The sequence below is a fragment of the Equus caballus genome, chromosome 2 (assembly GCF_041296265.1).
Source record: "Equus caballus isolate H_3958 breed thoroughbred chromosome 2, TB-T2T, whole genome shotgun sequence".
NCBI classification, from domain to species: Eukaryota; Metazoa; Chordata; class Mammalia; order Perissodactyla; family Equidae; genus Equus; species Equus caballus.
In genome coordinates this window covers 703678-724610 of record NC_091685.1, presented here as the reverse complement: position 1 = coordinate 724610, position 20933 = coordinate 703678, and the positions used below count along the sequence as shown (strand labels likewise).

Below are 20933 nucleotides of genomic sequence, written 5' to 3'. Positions count from 1 at the left end.
CTTGTCTTAAAGCTCTCAGACTTGTTTTTGGCAGTGACGATGTGTAAGACGTCCTCCTCCACCTCCTCCTCGTATCTGTTTTTCTCTCCTCCCCTCCTTTTTCATTTCCCTCATCCCTTTAGTTATTGTTCTTATCCTCTAAAATATGGCAGCTCCTCTTGTTTATCTAGGTCACTGAGAAAATTGCCACCTGGCCTGTGATTAATTTGTAATTCAGCTCCATGCTTTTTATTAATTAATTAAAATACTTATTGCTGTTTTATTAATAATAATAATGTAATCATCATTTATCTAGTGCCTTCTCTATCTGTTCTAGGGATATTAACAAATGTGGACCCCGTTAGTGCTGAGAACCATCCGTTAAAGCAGGTGGTGTTATCACCATTTTGAAATTTAGGAACTAAAGCTGAACGCTTTAGTAATTTGTTACATTCTAGCCATTGAGTTGTTAACTATGCAGAAGTTTGGTAATATGAGAGACGGGAAGTCTGAAATTTGAATAATTAAATTTTGTATAATTAGATAAAAACATTCATAGATGTAAATCCTCCCTCTAAAGAGCTTTGAGGTGACTGGTCATAGCAGAAGATTAGAACAGTGATTAAAATTTTAAGAAGTCACAATGGAGTGAAGATATGAATACGATAACTAAGGTGAAGCTAAGCGCTTCCTAGAAACTATAAGGCTCTTCATAATTACTAACAGGTTGGTTTTCAGGCTCCGTAGTGGCCAAAGCGAAGATTAGAACCTGATCAAGCCTGACGAAGTGAACAGGTAGGAACCTGACTGCTCTTCTTTCTAACGCTGGAGTCTGAGAGAAATTTCCCCTAGGTTATCCAGAGCTGGCAATAGTCTATAAATTGTTTAAAAGTTTGTCCTATTAAATTTAATTAGAATTTTGATTAGACTTTATTTTAAAACGGTTTTATATTCGCAGAAAAGTTGTGAAGACAGTACAGAGAGTCCCCATATACATGACACCCAGTTTCCCCTCATATTAACATCTTACGTTAGTATGGTATGTTTGTCACAATTGATGAATTAATAGTGATATATTATCATTAACTAAATACCATACTTTATTCAGATTTCTTTAGTTTTTACCTAATGGCCTTTTTCTGTTCCAGGATCCCATCCAGGATACCATATAATTTAGTCCTGACTCCTTAGGCTCTTCTTGGCTGTGACAGTTTCTCAGCTTTCTCTGTTTCTGGCGACCTTGACAGCTTTGGAGAGTAGTGGTCATGTCTGCTGTAGCATGGCCCTCTCATGGAATTTGTCTGATGTTTTTCTCATGGTGAGACTTGGGTAGTATGTTTCTGGGAGGAGGACCACAGCCCCATTCTGTGATGAGCGCCATTCTCATATCTTCCATCAAGGGGACATACTATCTGTATGACTTATCACTGTTGATCCTGACCTTGCTCACCTGGAAGGTGTCATTTGTCAGGTTTCGCCACTGTGAGCGACTCTTCTCCCCCTTCTAGCCTGTACTCTTGGGAAGAAAGTCATTATGCACAGCCCACGATTAAGGAGTAAGGAGGTATGCTTCACCTCCTTGAGAAAAGATTATCTACATACAGTATTTTGAATTATTCTGTTTGGGAGATTTAGCTATTCTCCATTCACGTATTTTTATTGTTTTGAACTAAGAGAAATTGATGACCAAGCTCCATATATGCAAGAGACACTTTAGTAAGTTTGGTTCAGAAGTTCCATGTTAGAATTTCTCAGACTTTTCTATGGCATATGGGAAAACAGGGCTGAATTTCTAGAACCTCAAGTTTATTTTTCCCTTGTATTTCTTTTTTTTCCTTTCTCCCCAAAGCCCCCCAGTACACAGCTGTATATTCTAGTTGTAGGTCCTTCTGTTTGTGCTAAGTGGGATGCCGCCTCAGCATGGCTTGATGAGAGGTGCTGGGTCCGCACCCAGGATCCGAACCTGCGAAACCCTGGGCCGCTGGAGTGGAGCGCGTGAACTTAACCACTTGGCCACGGGCCCGGCCCCTCCCTTATATTTCTTTATATGATATGTTTATTTATTTTCCCTTCCTTCTCCCCTCCACTGCAGTGTACAATCCTGTGTATGTTGTCAGTAAATATTCTGTCTTCTACTTTAAAGAGCTGAATTTATGGTTTTAGGAACTGTAATTCCTTTTAAAGTCGTAGTTATTTTCCTGATTTGCATGATTCTGTGTTCCGCACTTATAAAGGATATTATTGTACTGTTATTTTTCTTGTGGTTATTTGCTGATCTGTCAGAAGATTATGATTGGGCCATGAATCCAGATCTATAGTCATTTTCCAAACATAATCTTCAGTATCTCAAAAGTAGTATCGTTGTTTAGACTCTTATTCGACTGTTTTTTCATTTTTTAAATTGTAAGTCTACTTTATACAACTTACTTTTTTCTTAATCTATTATTGTATTTTCCTTATCACTATTATCTGAAAATGTTTTTGATACTTGTATAATATTCTATCCTATGTCAATAGAATATGTCTTTGTCAATTTTGCCAAGTTTTTAGGCTTAAAATGGTATCTTATTTTATTTGCATTTTTTGATTATTAAATGCAATTAATTTTTTTATATTTACCAACTACTTATTTTATTAATTTATGTCAATTGATGGCAATTACTAATTATGTCAATGAGTATTACATATGTCAACTACATATTCATGTCAATTACTAGTATTTTTATTGGGATTTCAGTGTTTTCTTAAATACTGGTGAGAACTCATTATTGTTGGTTTGTTTTGCTTTAGTATTTTTCCCCAGGTTATTTTTGAAAAAATTTTAACCCTACAGAAAAGTTGAGAGAATGGTACACTGAGCACCATCTCTTTTGCCTGTATTCGTCAGTTATCATTTTACATTTGTGCTCTCCAGTGTCCTCTCCGTCCACCTGTATCTGATATGCATATGTGTGTTTCTTTTGCTGAATCATTTGTAAATGAGTTGCAACACCACATCCCTCCCTCCTAGATTCTGTAACACAATCACCCGAGAATGCTGACATTCTCTTGCAGAACCAGAGTGCGTTATCACACTTAGGACAATTAACGTTAATCCTCATTATTTAAACTCCTAACAGATGCCCCTATTGTTCAGGGTTCAAAGTGCCCCTCACTCTTTCTTGCCATAGGAGTTCTGACTGAGGGAGACTATATACAAAGTGTATTAGCTAAATGAAGAATGGAAAACTACCTCATTATCATAGGAAATCTTCTCTCAACTCTAATGTACAGAGCTTCTGGCGTACTGGATGGATAACGCAGCTCAGAGGGGGCTCAGCTAGCATCTGCATGTTCAGGGGTATATGCACATATATGGGGGAGGGAAGACCAGAGTTGTCAAGCAGATATCAAGTCAAGTAACTGAGTCGGCAACGTGGATGCAGACCCTGCTCAAGTGTGCTTACCTGAAGCCAAGGCACACTGGTTGCCCCAAGGCATAGAAAGTGAAGGAGTGGACTCGATATTCTAGGCATGACTTATCACCTTGTCTTTAACACAATGACCCTGAAAACATGGCTTAATGTATTCCAGTCTGTCAATGTTCGGGTGAATTTTCCTTACCCCCTTGGAGAAACTTAAGTAGGGGAATCGGGTGCCGAGTCCGCTGTGCTTCCTCTGGCTCTGCTCTGAGGGAGAGAGCAGGTGTGGCAGTCTCATCTCCCTAAGGGCCAAGGCAGCATCGTGGCGAGCAGAGGGGAGAAGCTTCTGCTCCGGTACCGCCCCTGGGGGCTCCTCAGAGTCCCCAGAGCACTTGGCCTTTCTCACTTGCATGTCTGAGATAAGACTTGATTTTTTTTAAAAACCACTTCATTGAAATATAATTCACGTACTGTACAATTTGCCTATTTAAAGTATACAGTTAAGTAGTTTCGATATATTATTAATGTTTACAAATTGTAATAAAATATATGTAGCATAAAATTTACTATTTTAACTGTTTTTAAGTTACAGTGCAGTGCAGTGGCCTCCATTACATTCACAGTGTGGAATGACCGTCACCACTGTCTATTTCCAGAATTTATTCATCCCTCCAAACAGAAACTGCAACCACCGAGCAACAATCCCCATGCCTGCCCTCCCCAGGCCCCCCATTAACCTCTAATCTGCTTTCTGTCTCTGTGAATTTGCCTGTTCTAGGCATCTCAGGCAAGTAGGATCCTAGAGCATTTGTCCTTTTGTGTCTGTCATTGTTCACATGCATAATGTCCTCAAGATTCATCCATGTTGTAGCATGTGACTTCCTTCCTTTTTATGGCTGAATGATATTCCACCATGTGCATATACTACATCTTGCTTTTCCATTCTCCTGTTGGTGGACCCAGGCTGGACACTTGGGTTGTTTCTTTCTTTTGGCTACTATGAATAATGCTGCAAATCTTTTGAATGAAAGTAAAATGGATTGCATTTAGATCATCCTAGAAGTAACATTTTTTGGCCAGACCTTGGTTGAAACTTGATAAGGATTCCCCAGGTAGTTTCATAAAATCAAAGAGTTCTGGAAAAAAAAATTACAGTTATTCCTGATGCTTGATGCTAAAGCTCTGTGGTTTGCATTGTCTTGTGGTTGCACTGAAGGGTGGTCTCTCGGAACGATGTTGTGAAACGGTTCTTCTAGGTTCTTTGAAGAACGCTTCAGCCATCCTCTCACGTCAGCTTATTTTTACTGTATTTAATAGTGCTGAGAAATGGCCTGTAAGTATTAGATTTCCTTTACCGTTATTTTTGGAAAAGAAGAATGCTTTCACTCTTTATGGAAGAAATATGATCCTTATCTCTTCACTGATGAATAATAGGAATAGAAATAATAGAAAATTCAAAATAGCCATGTCTTAAACACATAAGGGTTCATTGTCTCCCATAAATAATCTAGATGCGTGGAGTCTTGGGCTACTGTGATGGCCCCTGAAGTCATCAAGGACACTAGTTCTTTTGACATTTTTACTTCGCCATCTTCAGCCCTGACTTCTGTTCTCAGGGTCATCTCATGGTCCAAGATGGCTGCTGGAGTCTCAGGTATGAAGTCCACATTCCACATAGCGGGAAGAAGGAACGTGGGGGAAGCGCATAAAAAAGATGCACCACATATCTGATCAGCCTTTTTTAAACAACTGTCTTTGAAGATCTACATCATACTTCAGCTCACATGTCGTTGGCCAACACTTAGGTTTATGGTCCCATCTAGCTAGAATGGACACTCGGCAAAATAGGACTTTAGCTGGATGTGTTGCTCTCTGAATAAAATTGTATTTCTCTTACTACTGAAGAAAAGAGGGAAAATTAATTTGGGGCAGGTAAAAAGACAATCACAAAATTGTAATTTCTCAGTCAATTACTTTGGCCAGTATGCCAGATGCCGATTTGTAATCCTCCTGTGATAATGACGATGGCGGGTAAGCGTGGGGAGCGTCATGCAGGAGGAGTTGTAGAGTGTGAGCAACTGTAGCTCACAATTCTGTCCTTTGTTCACTCACCCCTTGGCTTGTTCCTTGCTTATGTGTTAATAGAGCACCTCAGGGGTGCCCTTTTCTAATCTGGCAGCAGTAGGTCACACTTGTTTAACTGTCACATCCGGATGAGGGCAGGAGCCGGATAGCCCTTAGCTCTCAGTTTTGCTCTGCCTCTTCTCAGCTGGGAGAACTGGGGCAGGTCACCCTGTCCCTCTCAGTCCCAGTTCCCTCTCATGGTTGAAGGAGGACAGATCGACGTGGGTTTGCTCTGTGGAGACGATGGAGCCCCGTGGGTCGCGCCTCGGATGAGCCTTGGCTGTGTGGTTGTGTGCAGGAAGTCTGCCTCTGTTTTTCCTGCCCTTTAGTCTTTAATTTTTATTTCTTTTTATTTAAAAATTTTAAGGTGAACCTAAAATTCAGTGACCTGCTTGGGAGTGGAGTGTGGAGGATGGGCCGTTTAGAAACCAGATAACCTGTTTGACAGCCTTTCTCCCCCATTACGGGGTTTTGTCTTGGCTTCCTGTGGATGTGATCAGTGAGTCGAGAAGTGTGAGTGTATCTCAGAAGGTCTCAGAGCTGGTGTGTGTGTGAGGAAATGGGTTGGTGCCGGGAGGCCACAGGCCAGCGAGTATCCGGAGGCTGAATGTCCAGAGAGGGCAGGAGAGAGCGGAATATGCCAAGCCAGTCAGGGGGCAGGAGGGGGAACGAAGTGTTACTATCAGGGCTTCTCGTGCCTCCCTCTCGGAGGGTCCGAATCCAGGCACGGACTCCTCGACTGGGCGTGCTCCTGCTGCCCTGCGCTGGAGCTGCGCGCTCAGACCCCTGCTGTCCTCCTGCGTCTGCTGCGCCCAGGCCAAGTCTGGGGAAGGCTGAGCTTTCTTCCTTTTCATCAGCAGAGAAATCTGGATGGAAAAGCTTAAAAATACCTACCTTTGCCCTTTGGGACAGTGGGGGTCACAATGTGTGACCTGGGTGGTTATGATACATACCTTCATCAAGAACCACCAGTCTGAATGTGTTCCTTTTCTATATGTGTTTTCAGATTTCTGCTGTGTACATCTAGACATGAATTTTGTATGCTTGAAAGATGATAGCCAGTATGACTGTAATTTTCCAGCTGAGCAGCAATATAACTTTTCCTTTACTTAACAATTTTCTCTGAGACCTTGAATCACTTTTAGAATTTAATCTCATTTGCTCTTGCAATATGGTAAAGTGGAACCATCTCTGAATATGGTTCCTCATTTACAAATAGTATGTTCTCTGTTAAAAATGTTTTGAAACTGTAAAAGTGCTAAGAAAGTTAAGGACATCTCATTTTCCAGGTGACATGACTGAATCCCAGAAGGGTCTCACTCTGAGTGTGAAACCAGTGGATAGAGTAGGAGTTAGCCTTTAAGGGGACCTTCCCCACATGGTACCGCGTTCCAAGATCCTTTGCTCTGACCAGAGAAGGCCTTGCTCGGGATGGACGGGCGCGCCAGGCTCGTGGACTCTCAGATGAGCATCCTCTGCAGGGTGGTGGCCTCTGCCGGTGGACTCTCGTGTGAACTAGTTGTTGGGCCTTTTGAATAGGCTGTGTCTGTGTGATTCTGGACAGCCTCTAGCTTTCAGGCAATCTGATCAAGGGATGAGCACTCAGTCTTGGAGCCCATGGCACCGGCAGGGCTGTGAGGGCTTGGTGTCCAGGACCTGCCTCTCAAGGTGCACGAGGGGGCGTGGTTGGAAACTCGGAGACTTGTGTCTCGTCCAGCCAGGTCGCCATGGGCCCCATCACTTGCCTTCTTCATTTGCATGATTCGCTGGTTGCGTTGGTGGCCCACGTGGCTCCCACAGGGACTCAAGTCCTGTGTCTGTGCGACGCAGCGGTTTTGACTAAAGTCTCTCTTTGGCTTCTTTCTTGAAACTCATTCCTTTGAAAAGTGTTGCTGAAGCTAGACCTTGAATCCAGCCTTTGGAGGGGATTCGTGTTGAAGGCCGCACTCTTTCCCTCTCTGTTTCTCTTCTTCGATTCAGTTTCTTTTTTTAATATACTTCCCTTTTTTCTTGTTTTTTTAATTTTTCTTTCTTCCTCCCTTTCAATTATTGTCAAAGGCCTTTGAAGAGAATACTTAAATGTTATTAAGAGATTGCTGTCAGGGAGCCCTTTGTTCCCAAGTCATTTAGAAGATTGCTTTTCCTTTTGTTAAATACAAAAAATTGTCAACCTGTATTGTAAAAATGTGCCAAAACCCACATTCACCAGTAAAAAGTGTCGGCTCTCATTATTGCCCAGATATTATTCTTTTCAAAAACTGAGCGCTCTCCCTAGGCTTTCTAAACAATCTTCAGTTCATTCGTCTTCCTAGTTTCGTTACGTTTTGAACCTCTCTGGGTCTATATAGAGTGGCAGCCTGTCTTTAAAAATTAATGGGTTCCAAATGCCATTCAAACCTGTTTCTGCCCTCGACCTCCCACTCCCCCCTCCAGCCCTGCCTGAGAGGAGCCGCATATTCTCTATAAATATTGAGCTGGAGATAGTTTCTAAAGGGCTGTTTGGACTTTTAATTAACACTGACAGCCAGTCTGCTTGGGATTCTGCTCCGCCGTCTCCATGGAAAAGTCAGGCAGGTCAGCACGGAGAGAGGGGCAGGAGGCCCTGCAGTGGATGTGTTCCTGGCGGCTGGCCCTAGAGACGCTGAACTCCGAGCCAACCATGAAGTCATGCTGGATTTAAGGAGTCTTGCTAATCCATGGCAATGCGTCTTAATTTGACAAAGTAAAGGCCGCCCGATAAGCAACCCTAATGCAAGTTCTGTGACCCTGGGGTGTTTGTAAGTTAGACTGCGATGTGGAAGAATGGGCTCCTTTCTTCTGTTTACTCTCTTTCCCACCCCGGCCCCCTCGTCTCTTTCTCTCTCTTACTTACTTTGGCCCGATTCAGCCCTGCAGTCTGGCCCTGCAGTGGCTTGCTGTGAAATTTGAGAAACATATGTAGTTTTCTATTTCAGGAAAATGATCTCAGGGATTGAATGTTTTTTCTTGGCTGTTAAGCTCTGATCTTGCCCAGAGTGGTTTTTTGATTATGGGAAAGAGGCTTCAAAGTGCTTTTTATCAGAATTTTATGTAATAAAACTTAAGGCTTGGTTTCTTTAGCTCCCCCCACCCGGCCCACGACACAGTATCAGCCATTCTCTCAGAAGTGGGAAGAAGTGCACATTGTTCATGTTACAATCGATTCATTGCTGCTGGTACACACACATACAAAAATGGCCTCTGTGTCCGTCCTTTACAAGAGCTGTTTTAAATGTCATTCAGTGGAGGACCAGGGGTCTGCATAGTGTTGCCCATAAAGGAAGAGACCCATGGGGAGAAGTCTGCCTTTGTTTGCCTTGGAAGGGCCAGGATTCTTCTTTGTTCTCGAGGTGAGTGCCAACAGTGGGCCCGGTGCCCTGTCAACCAGACTTCACTGGCCCAGCCTCGAAAAGGATGTGTGTACCAGCCTCGCCCTGGCCTGTCGAGAGGAGGGCTGAGGGGGGCCAGGACAGTGGCCCCAGTGAGGCTGGCGTGGGCACTGGTTGCGAGCCGGACAGTCAGGAGGCAGGCTCATGGTGTTTCCAGTTAGGCCCAGTCCACCCCATCTGAGGGCCTGCAGCAGGCTGAGGCAAGGCTCTGGCCCTTGGGGGCCTCTCCTTCGTGGTAGAGAAGGCCCCCGGGCCTGTGGTTGTCCACTCTCATGAGCTTCCTGAGATGGCAGCATGTCTGTTTTCATCCTTTTATCCAGGGAGTGCTTGCTGAACTCATTGGAAAATGGTCTGTGCTCTGATGGAGGTCTCCAAGGATATGCTGGGGTATAGAGAAGGGACCTGGCTACCTAGCCTAGACTTGGGGTGGGGGAGGGGGAAGGAGGAGGAGAAAGCGTGGGAGAGGCATAGCCGGGGGTAGGGAGCTGACCTTCCTGGGCAGCATGCATGTTATCCTATTAGATCTTTACAGGGGGTCATTTTTACAGATGAGGAAACCAAAACTCAGAAAGGTCAAGAAACATACTCAAGATCACACAGCCACTAAAGGGCAGAGGCTGGACCCGAACCTAGATTTGCATGGTCCCAAAGCTGTACCCCTTGCTGGGGCCCATCTTTCTAGCAGAGGAGAAAGGATGAAAACCCTAGTTCCTCCTACACTGCTCTAGGCTCCACCTCTGGTTTGGTCTGTAGGTAGACTGACCACCTCTCTCTGGCCCTGAGATCTGCTCTTGTCGAAATGGCTTGGAAGAGTTTAAGAGACTTTCAAGCAGCGGAAGAGGTGGGCTTCCCATGAATGGGACGCAGTGAGGCCTAAGCTTCGGTCTCCTTCACTCGTATGGGCCCTTGTGAGTGCTGGTAGTTGCTGGAAGTTGTAGAATGTTCCAGGTGGGGAGGGGTTGCAATCAGAAAGCATTTCTATGTAGGCTTGTCTGATCTCAGAAAAAAGGGACCTAAATCCTCAAAGCTCCAATTATTTGTTTTAATTTTTTTCTTATTGTGAATATTCATTGTTGCAGCTGATTTTATATTCACAATTTTGTACTCCCTTTCTTAAGGGATCCTCAGATAAAACCTTCAGGCCCTACAAAACCTGGATTTGCCCTGGGAAGTGCTGTGAGAGCTTCCTTCATGGAGGAAGGAGCATGAACTGAAGGGTGAGCCATTGAGTTTGGGCCTGAGGATGACGTGCCAGCCCGGGATTTACTTTGTGACCTTGAGCAAGTTACTTATCCTTTCTGCACTTCATTTCCTCATTTTACCTCACGGGCTTGTTATGGGGGTTGAAAGAGTTCGTGTGTGTAAAGCTTGTAGGACAGTGTTCTAAGGACTCAAAAAACATTAGCACTCTGGAGCTGTGGTTATTATTTGTTACTGGTGTGTGAGGCCCAAGTAGATGGAGCTTCCTACCAGCGGTGGCCATTAAAACATTGCCCTTCTGAAGGGTATAGTGCAAGGACAGCTTGAGACTTCCATTAAAAAGCCCACAGACTATCCCTTTATACAAGTATTTCCTTACCGTCTTTGACCATCATCCAAATGGCTTCAAATAGATTTTCTTTTGGAAGCTGGTGGTATTTTCACAGAACTGAGGCGTGAGCTGTCTTCACGTCCTGCCACCGACGTTCATGCTCCCTGGGTGAGCAGGCCTTTGTGTGGCTTCTTGCCTCGACAGGCGCTGTTTCCTCCCTCTAGAACGTCCTTGCGCCCCTCTGCTGCTTGCGGCACCGTTGCTTGTCCTTCAGGACCCCATGTAAATGTTGTGTTGCTGGTGAAGCCCCTCAGACTCCTGGAGCAGTTACACCCTCCCTGGCCGTTGTTCTTGTGGTTCTTCGAGCCCTACTCTCTCTCTACTGGAATTATTTCCTTCTAGACCAGGAACCCTTTGGGTGGAGAAACCACGGTTTGTTCCCCTTTGCAGCCCTTGGTGCAAAAAGCATGACACCTGTCAGGTGCTGAGGAATTTGGGGGGATTGATCAGAAAGAGCATTTCTTTTCATACCATTGTATTTTAAAAGCCGTAATAGTTTGTTCCAGAAAAACTGTCTGGTGTGATCACACAGAATCATGTTTTCCATTGGTTTACACTCTAATGTAAGAAACGTTTTCAATGCCTGATGGAGCTCAGTGTGAAATGACTCTAGCCTTTTCTCCGCCCTGCTTTCAGCCCTCATTTAAGTGGGGGATCTTCAGTTGTCTCTTCCTTGCTGGACTGTCACTTCATGAGGGCAAGACCTCGCATGTTTGGTCCACAGCTCTGTCCCCAAGTCTTAACACAGGCATTGGCATAGCGTAACAGTTCTAGAGGTAGAGGAAAGTGTAATAATAGCAGTAGTAGTCGTTTCTGCTGATAACAGAGTACACACCCTTTGCTGGCACTACTGGGAGCATGGTAGACACAGCAGCCCCTGCAGTCCTCTGGGTGTCCCTATGTTATATGCACCATAATTATTATGCATATTTGACAGATAAGAAAACTGAGGCTCCAAGAGGCTGAGGCACTTGTCCAGGATCACACAGTTACTGAGCACAGAGCTGGGGCTTCAACCAGGCAGGCTGGCCCCCAAGTCCAGGCTTTTTACCACAATGCGACATTGCATCTGATCCGGACCAGTTAATTCAGTACTTGTTTGTTAACTGGTTGTTAATGGAATCCCGCAGAGACCTATTTTTGTAAAGTAAAGAGTTCATTTTGTAAGTGATTATTCACCTTAAACCAGTAGTTCTCAAAGTGTGGTCCCCAGAGCAGCAGCATGAACATCTCCTGGAAATATATTAGAAATGTAGATTCTCTGGCTTCATGCCCACTGACTGAATTAGAAACTTGGGGAGTGGGACCCAGTAATCTGTGTTTTAACAAATCCTCCAGGAGTTTCTGATGGATACTAAAGTGTGAGAACCATTGCCCAAGACTAAATTATTTTCTCCTGAATTTTACCCCCTTCTTTTGTCTTTTGCTTTTCTTTTTTTGAGAGTAAAAAATAAAGACATTCTAATTTTTTTCTCAGGTCTATTGAGATATAATTGACATATAGCGTTGTGTAAGTTTAAGATGTCCATTGAGTTGATTTGATACACTTACATGTTGCAAAAGGATTGCCACCATAGCTCTGGCTGGCGCCTCCATCCCAACACATAATGGCCATTTCTTTTTTGTGGTGAGAACATTTAAGATCTGGTCTCTTATCAACTTTCAAGTATATAATACAGTATTATTAGCTATAGTCACCATGCTGTTCATTAGATCCCCAGAACTTGTTAATCTTATAACTGGAAGTTTGTACCATTGACCAGCATCTCCCCATTCCCAACCCCCTCCACCCCATCCTCTGGTAACCACCACTCTACTCTCCGTTTCTCTGAGTTCAGCTTTTATAGGTTCCATATATAGGTGAGATCAGGGAGTACTTGTCTTTCTCTCTCTGAATTATTTCACTTAGCACAAGGCCCTGAAGGTCCATCCTTGTTGTAGCAAATGGCAGGCATTCCTTCTTTCTCATGGATGAATAATATTCCATTGTACATATGTACACCACATCTTTTTCCATCCCTCCGTTAGATGGACTCTTTGGTCGTTTCCATATCTTGGCTATTGTGTTTAAGGCTGTAATGAATGTAGGAGAGCAGATGTCTCTTCGAGATCCTGATTTCATTTCCCTTGGATCTATGCGCAGAAGTGGGATTACTGGATCATAGGGCAGTTCCATTTTTAATTTTTTGAGAAACCTCCATACTGTTTTCCATAATGGCCGCACCAATTTACATTCCCACCGGCAGTGTACAAGTCTTCCCTTTTCTCCACACGCTCGCCGGCATTTCTCTCTTGTCTTTTTGATGATGCGTTTGGGTTTTCTGAAAATGAGTTATACTTTTTGGGTATCTCACCTCTGTGTGTTCCTGATTTTTGTGACATTTATGTGGAAGACTAAGCCCTAGCCCCGGTGAGTGTTTTTGCAAAGGTTCGTGAGAGATTTTGAAATTTTGGGTGTGTCTGTATCTTATGATTTTTTTTCACTGCTGATGGAGTTAGAATCTGGGAACTTAAAGAATACAGTGCTCCTTCCATCCAGCCCTGCTCTCTCAGGTGCCCTTACTGGAGGGTGGAGGAGCCAGAGATGCAGGCTTGACAGAGAAAGGGGAGGTAGCAGAGCTGGTGGGTGGGGGAAGCGGTTTCACATCATCACACTTCCCAGAAATAGCCTTGGCCCCTGTGGAGCCTTGGTTTACACAGTAGCAAAAGAGAACACTGGACTTCGAATTAGACTTGGAATCCTGGTTCAGCCCCTTTACATGTGTGCTTTTGGGAAAGTGGCTTTGCTGAGCAGCAGTTCCTTCATCTGTAAAATGGAGGTAATATCACTTACTTCATGATGATGGTATGAGGATTTATTGAGGACACGACGAGCATTTAAGTTATACTGGTTGTATCTGCGTTGAGGGAAGCTGTGAGAGAGAGTCAGTTCCCATCTTCTCCACCAGCGTGTTCTAAGAAATGGGTTGTAGGTTTTGCAGAGCACCAAGGACTCCAGAGTACTCCGAAGTGACTAGTATTCCAAGGAATGGAATTCTAGGAGCCCCGGTTCCAGAGATAACCAGGTAGCAGGTTGAACGCTAGGTGTCTTAAATCTTCTTGTTTTCAAAAAGGTATCTAAAAGCGATTTAACAACGTCAAGATTCAGACTTAAGTTTTTTTCGTGTTAAAGAGGACATTGCTGTAGGTCAAGCCCTAAGGACTATAAAAATATTGATGCAACTGTCAGAGGTACATGGTACTTGACCTTCTATTAATAAAGACAAATTATTGCATTTCTGTGATATTTGAGTCTGCAAGAACTTCCCTTAATTTTGCTGGTATTCCAGCCACAACTGCCAGGGCTATGGGATGAGGGACACAGGGTTGTGTTTCTGATTTATGAGGTGGAATATTAGTCTCATTTTCTAAACTGTAAGTCAGAGAAGGTTCAGATGACAGCATAGTGAAACGTCCCGAATGATAAAAGCCACAGAAAGACTCAAGTATTTGGTGGCATAGCAACACACTTGGCCAGAAGTTATCCAGAGAATAAAATATGAACCATGGGGGCAAGAATAAATAGGTGAGCACAGGTGAACAGAAGGCCAGGCAAATACTCGGCCGATCAAACTGGAGGCAGAAGCATTTTGAGGGAGGTTTCCTCATGGACATTTTCAAGATGTAGACAGTACGGTGTTCATCATGGCTGTTTGCTAACACCACCCACTTCATGGATTGTTCCTTTTCTCCCAGATTTTGATGGTGTGTCCTGCTATCGTAGGAGGGTAGGCAAGTGTACCCTGCGTTACTTCAAAGAAGTCTCAGTTTATACAGGGCAGCATTTTCCTGTTTCACCCCTGCCTTTGCTGCAGCTACAGAGAGCACTTCAGAACCATCGCATTTAAGCCTCACGCTTCAAAGGGAACTCATTCTTGCTTGACAACAGTTACATCCATTTTGCCAACTCTTTGACCTTTAAAATAACAGGCACTCAGGTCTGACCTATCAACTGGCTATAAAAATCCATCCAGATCAAGGACTCAGTATGTTCAAGAGCACATCTAAAGGATGGGGGCCCTTCTAGTTTTGTTTCCCTAGGACTCGTCTTGGGAGAAACTAGCTACTGCTTCTAGTCTTAGTGGGATGTGACTGTAGGAAGGTTAAGTCTGCGGGGCCTCGACTTACATTAAGACCCTGTCCTCTTTTATTACAGTTGTACATGATGTTGTTAGCCATGCATGTCAGTATTTTTCTCCAGCTACAGTCCGTTTTATCTAATTCTTGTTGATAATGATCATTTGACTGTAAAAGTTTAAAAAGAAAAAAATCGCATTTCCCAAACCCACTTGCCACGGGAAAACAGGATGTTGGACTTTCCACTTATGTCCACTGGGGGCTTTTGGCTGTGAGGGTCAGTTCCCATGTGGCTTCTGGAACCACTTGTTGGTATGTTTCAGGCAGCCTAGATGTCTTCAAATTTTGCAGAATGAGAAAGAAAAACTAGAAAGAAGCCTGATTTGATTCAACCAGAACCTGATTGGCCAAGTAGAATAATAAAATTCCTGATGAACTTGTCCGTGTCTTTGCAAAATAGTAATAATAATATTACTTTATGTTTCTATAGTCCCCATCTTCTTAAAGAACTCAAAGCAGTGTCCCTTTCTGTATGCCCTCTGTTCCCAAAATATGTCTGAGATGTTGGCTGTGGTGTTCATATGCTGGCGCCTCCTCATGAAGATGCCTGGGGTGGCGATGGTGTGGGAACCACGTGTTCCTGAAGTTCCTAAACTGGTGTGAGGGAGCCTCTGAGCTGCCGACACCTGGAGGCATTTTTGTGTCTGTTTCTTCAACTATAGCCGGGGCTTGGAACAGTCCCTCCTTCATAGGGTATTGTGAGCGCTGCTTGTGCTGATACATGTAAAGCGTTTGCACAGTAATCCTGGCACGCAGTAAGTTTTCAGTAAATGCTTTGTTTTTCTTGGTTTTAGAATCAGGCAAATATGAATTTCGACACTCCTCAGTCAGTTAATAGTTGTGTGGTCTTGGGCAATGACAGTAACAATCAACACAGCTGCCATTTATTGACTATTAGCTTGTAGTCTTGAGCATTCTATTAGGTACTAACTTTCTGAGGCGGATAGGATTAGACCCATTTTATAGATGGGTAAGGTAAGGTTTAGAGAAGTTAAGAAACTTGCCCAAAGTAACAGAGCCATATCAATGGCAACGCTGACTCTCTCAAGTTCTTGTTCTTAGTTACTTAGGTTCTCTGAGCCATAGTTTTCTCTTTTGTAATAGGCATAGCAGTAACACCTTGTGAGGGTTAGATATTGTCCATAAAGCCCTTGCATCTTGACACGATGCGCTGTGATGTTGTTATCGTCTCCAGATAGAGCTTTCTGTGAAGTGGAATCTTCTTTTGCTGTTCCTAATGCCATGTATGTATCTGTAGGGACTGAAAGAAAGTTCTTAAGGCTGTGTTCTTGCATTTTTGAGAACTTCAGAATCACACATGTGATCTGGTGCCGTATACACCTAGATATCTGTGTGTACGTGTACTTTCCATTCAGTTCAGAAGTCGTTGGATACTAAATCTGGCTGCTGTGTAAGGAAAATCACCAGTGTTCAAAATCATGGAACCGAACATGAAAATACCTAAGCCTCAACATTTTGCTTTTCTGTTTATTCTTAAAGTTGTTAAGGAAACGGTCTCAGCTAAAGCCAAGCATTTGGGAATCAAATAAGTTTGGATGGGCAGGCTGGAGTCAGCATTATACATAACTGTTTTGGCACTCGAAAGCAACAACAGTGCTTTACACTGGTGTGCACAGATGTAATGTATCTCCTCATGTTACAGCCTATATTTCCTGCCTTTGTAAGTGGAAACTCTATAAAGTTGGACCATGGGCCACTGCCCCATTTCTCTCCTTCTGTAGTCGCATCTTCCATATGATGGATCAGCACCCGCTTCCTGCGTTTATTTGATCGTCCATTCACTCCTTAAGCCCCTACGATGTGACTTCACCCTGACCACCCACCTTGGAGCACGCCGGTGATTTCCTTACTGTGATTTGTGTCGTAAATATGCACTCAGACATGTCTTCTCCCCGAGTATCAGTCCCACATCCTCCACAGACACAAAATTTAAGGAATTGTCCTTTGCTACCACACTTTAAAGTCTGTAATTTTAAGGATTGGTTAGCAGGAACAAAATATGTTTCTGGGGACTTCATTTTTTTCCCAATGCTTTCATTTTATGCACCCTTTATATTTTTTAAAAATTTGTATCAGAGATGATTTATCAATGTTTATTAATGTTCTTGTGCAAAATTTTTGAGTTTTTTCTTCCTTGTGAAGTATGGAGATCTCCAGGTTGACATTCTACTTTTAATAGTCTCCAAACAGATAGAGTTCTTTTTCAACTCAACTGGCTAATGCTCCCTCTTTTGATATTTGATTTAACTATCAATTTATTATCTATTAAATTATTTTACATTTATTAATGATTTATTTGGTACATAATAATTTTCAAAATCATCAATAGCATTTTGCTTTCATAGTAGTAAATGTACTTTTATGCTTCATCTAACTGGCACACCTTTCATATATAAAAGAGATACAGAGATTTTTTTCACCGCAAGTTGGATCTAAATCACTGATGTATGTTTAGAAGTAAATATTATGATATTAGCAATAAATCCCAAATTGCTTGGTGTCACTGACGTTGCTATTCTGTGTAGATGTGATGAGACCCTGGATATGATCACTGTCATTGATCATGCACGGGCCAAGTGATGCCAGAATTCGTGTTGAAATAAGCAATGCCAAAGACGGAGGCCAAAGTCAAAACTGACAGTGATTTTGGGGAAATACTGTTGCCATGCTAACCTTCAGTATAGTCCTGATTGATCCCCATTTTAGATATGTGGAAAATGTTGAGGGGCCGAGGTGTTAAGTAACCTGCCCAAGGTCACATGGCTAGTATGTACTTGTCAGGGTTTAAACAATAAAACTCATGCTTTTAACCGCTACAGTCCTGTAAGACACTCAATAAGTATTTGTCAAATCAGTTCCTTCAAGGAACTGATTCCAATGATGAAGATAAATGACATCATAAATTATGATTCCTTGTGACGAATGTTGCGACTGCAGAATGAACAGTACAATAAGAGACGTGGGGAGCAGTAGATTGTGATGGGATTGGGGCAGAATGAGGGAGGGAAAGGGTGCGAGTCGAATCTGGGAGAGGAGACATCAAGCCTGCGTTCCAGGTCTGGCTTCTGAGCTACACGGCAGCCTGCTCCCCTGCCATAGGGCATCCTATTCAGGGTTTGGATTTATTTCCTCATCTTTACCTCCCACTAGACTGTGAGCTCTCTAAGGCAGGGCCTCAATCTTGTATCTTCATCACTTAGCTCTGGAACGGGGACCTAACAGCTATTTGATAAGTGCAGAATGATGAGTGAATGGGCTCCCTGCAGGGGAGAATGCAGTGGATGGTGAAGACAGGACGTTACATACAAAGATGTGAACGTGGGTGAAGGTGTGACAACTCAGTGCATGTTCAGGAAACAGTGAGTAGTGTGGAGTGGACAGAGCATGGAAGTGTAGACTGGAGTCTTGTGAAGGACTGGGCCAGCCGTGCGTGTTTATACACCGTGATAAAGAGCGATATTGGATTTCTGAGTGCACGCCTTTCCCTAATCCATCTTTGTCTCTTCAAGGACAAGACAAAGGACCAAGAGCTGGGCTATATCATGGGAGTGAAAAAGATCTGGTTTCATATCTCACCTCTGCTACTCATCAGCTGTGTGACAGAGCACATGTCACCCGGCTTCACTGTCCTGCTTGTCACATAGTAGGCATTTGATAAAGATTTGTTGAATGGATTAATTAATATGATTATATCTTTTTGCAAGAAGGTTTTGAGGAATTTGAGATATAGCTACATAAAAGACCCAGTACTGTGCCTGGTGCTTATTCATTGAGTGTGACACGAGGTTTAAGGGCTTGCAGGCAGGAGGACCGCTGCATGTTTAGACAAGATAGCAGCTCTGTGATTCGGAGTGGCTGGTCCACCTGGAACTGAACCAAGCTAGTGGCGGGGTAGGGGTAGGGGGACTTCAATCCCTTAGAAGAGGGATTATTTGGCAAAAGGAAACAAGGCTCATAGGGGCTCCTAGGGTCAAGGAAAAGGCTTTTGTCTCAGTGAGCCCCTGGAGTGGAAATCAAGTAACAGGTGAGGTGCTCGGTTGTTTTGACCTCACCTGGCAGAGAGGGCGGGTCTTGGCTGGTGTGGCGGCCCTGGGCTCCTGAGGCCTTGGCCTCAATGCTGGGATGCAGGCAGAACAGTCAGGTCCAGACTGCTTGTGTGGCCGAGTCTGTCTCCTGTTTTGCCCCTTGCTGTGGTCTGGTTGGGGCTCATCTTAAAGCTTGTAGGGTCATGGTAGAAAGCAATGAATGCATTTGGATAATCAAAAAGTAAAACAGGCTATGAGTTACCAATGAGCTGGATGCTTCTGGGAGAGTTTTAAAAGTGTTTCTTTGGGTTTATAAGGTAAATTACTTTTTTTTGCTTTCCTTTCTCTCTGTAAGTTTTACTGGAGGGTGACATTTTTCTCTATACTGACTTTGATGAGACTGGACCATGCTCTGTATATGTCCAATGTACAAATTTAGAGAACCATCCACTTCTTTGTTCTTCACACGTTTATCAAAGTCTTGCTGTGTGCTCTGCATTTAGGGGAGAGGAAGGCCATCTCCTCCAGATGGTCACAATGTAGAAGTCCAGCAGGCTCCAGATTCTACAGTAGCAAAAGGGGAGTGATCAGCTCTGACCAGGGAGTCAGGAAGGCCTCACAGGACAGGAAATGAAGGATGAGCAAGAATCTACAGGTGGATGAGGAGGCCACCTGGCAGAAAGGCAGCCTGTGCACAGGTATGAACACAAAAGACCATGGTGCGCTGTGCGCGTGTTAGCACAGCCAGACACAGGTCAGATGCGGGGGCCTGTGGGGAGCAGGCAGTCCTCATGGGCTTTACTCAGGCTGTGGGCTTGAGGGGTGTGAGGGCAGGGCTCTGAACCCTGGCTCCACCGCTGGCTGCCTCTGTGGTCTTGGGCACGTGCCTCTGTTTTTCAGTCCCTCAGTTTTCTCATCTGAGATAATGATAGGACCTGCCTCACAAGGTGGTTGTGAGAATTTGAATAATAACATAAAGCACTTAGTGTCTGGCACGTAATTTTTTATTAATTATATAATATATGTAATTATAGAATTAACAATTCTTCTTCTTCGTAAATTTTAACCTATAGTCAGAGTGGAACAACCTAATGAGAATGATGCTTAAGAAAGGCACCTGTCAGCTATGTGGAGTGCAGTGTGAATGGGAGCAGAGGACTGAGGCTGGCAGTGGGGAAGTATTGCAATTTCTAGGGATGTTGGAGGACTGAACTAACGTAGCTGAAGTGAACACAGATCTGGAAGATGCTGGAAAGGTAGGCTTGATTGTTTGGCGAGAGATTGGAGGAGGAGAGTGAGGCCCCTCTCTCTCAGTATTCAGGAGTTGTGCTGGATAGATGCTGATGTCCAGGACCAGCGTGTCCATCTATGAAGGTACCGTGGTGGTATTTACGGCAGTTCTGCTGTGGGCACTGCCACGTAATTCACAGCTGCACTGTGCACGCCGGGCAGCACTCGCTGCGTGATGTTTTCAGACTTAAATGTAACACACGATGATGAACATATTTACATAATGTGTGGCTGGTGAAATCATGGAAGATTGGAATTTCCCATTTTAATTCCATTTTAAAGATGCTTCTTAAGCAAAAGGATATAATTCATTTTTCAAACTGCTGAGATGTTATTTTGGCCTCTTGAATCAAAGGCATTCCACAAGTGTTTTCTTTATTACATGCCTTAAACTTTAATTAGAATTTAATTACAAGATCCTGAAGGCATGAGCACGAGGAGCAGCTGGGACAGTGAAAGCAGCGTAGTGAAGGAGGATTAAAGATCGAAAGCTTCTCATTAATGGCATGAGCAATGAACAGAGAGCTAAATTACTGTGCATTTGTGCTATTCGACAATTTAGTTTTATTTCTGGTTTGAAAGTGAAGAATCTCCTAAGTTAGTTTTTTAAAAAATTTTTCTCAGGGCTGGCCTGGTGCTGCAGTGGTTAAGTTTGCACGTTCCTCTTTGGTGGCCCAGGGTTCGCTGGTTCGGATCCCAGGTGTGGACGTGGCACCGCTTTGCAAGCCATGCTGTGGCAGGCATCCCACATATAAAGTAGAGGAAAGTGGGCATGCATGTTAGCTCAGGGCCAGTCTTCCTCAGCCAAAAAAGAGGAGGATTGGCAGCAGATGTTAGCTCAGGGCTAATCTTCCTCAAAAAAATAAAATAAATAAAATTGAAAAAACAACAACAACAACAAAGTTTTTTTCAGTCACCA

At 43.6% G+C, this 20933-nt stretch overlaps 1 protein-coding gene across 27 annotated transcripts in view; it reads left to right on the top strand.

Moving 5' to 3' along the window:
• Positions 1-20933, top strand: part of FGGY (FGGY carbohydrate kinase domain containing) — a 377460-nt gene that overhangs the window by 66307 nt on the left and 290220 nt on the right. Inside the window, exon 1 of one of the 27 annotated variants that reach the window (XM_023628799.2) lies at positions 8658-8872. The exons of the other annotated variants lie outside the window; for them this stretch is intronic. Within the exon in view, the coding sequence (XP_023484567.1) occupies positions 8673-8872 (200 nt within the window). The 5' untranslated portion in view covers positions 8658-8672. Of the gene's footprint in view, positions 1-8657; positions 8873-20933 lie in introns of those variants that run through there. 27 annotated transcript variants of the gene reach the window in all.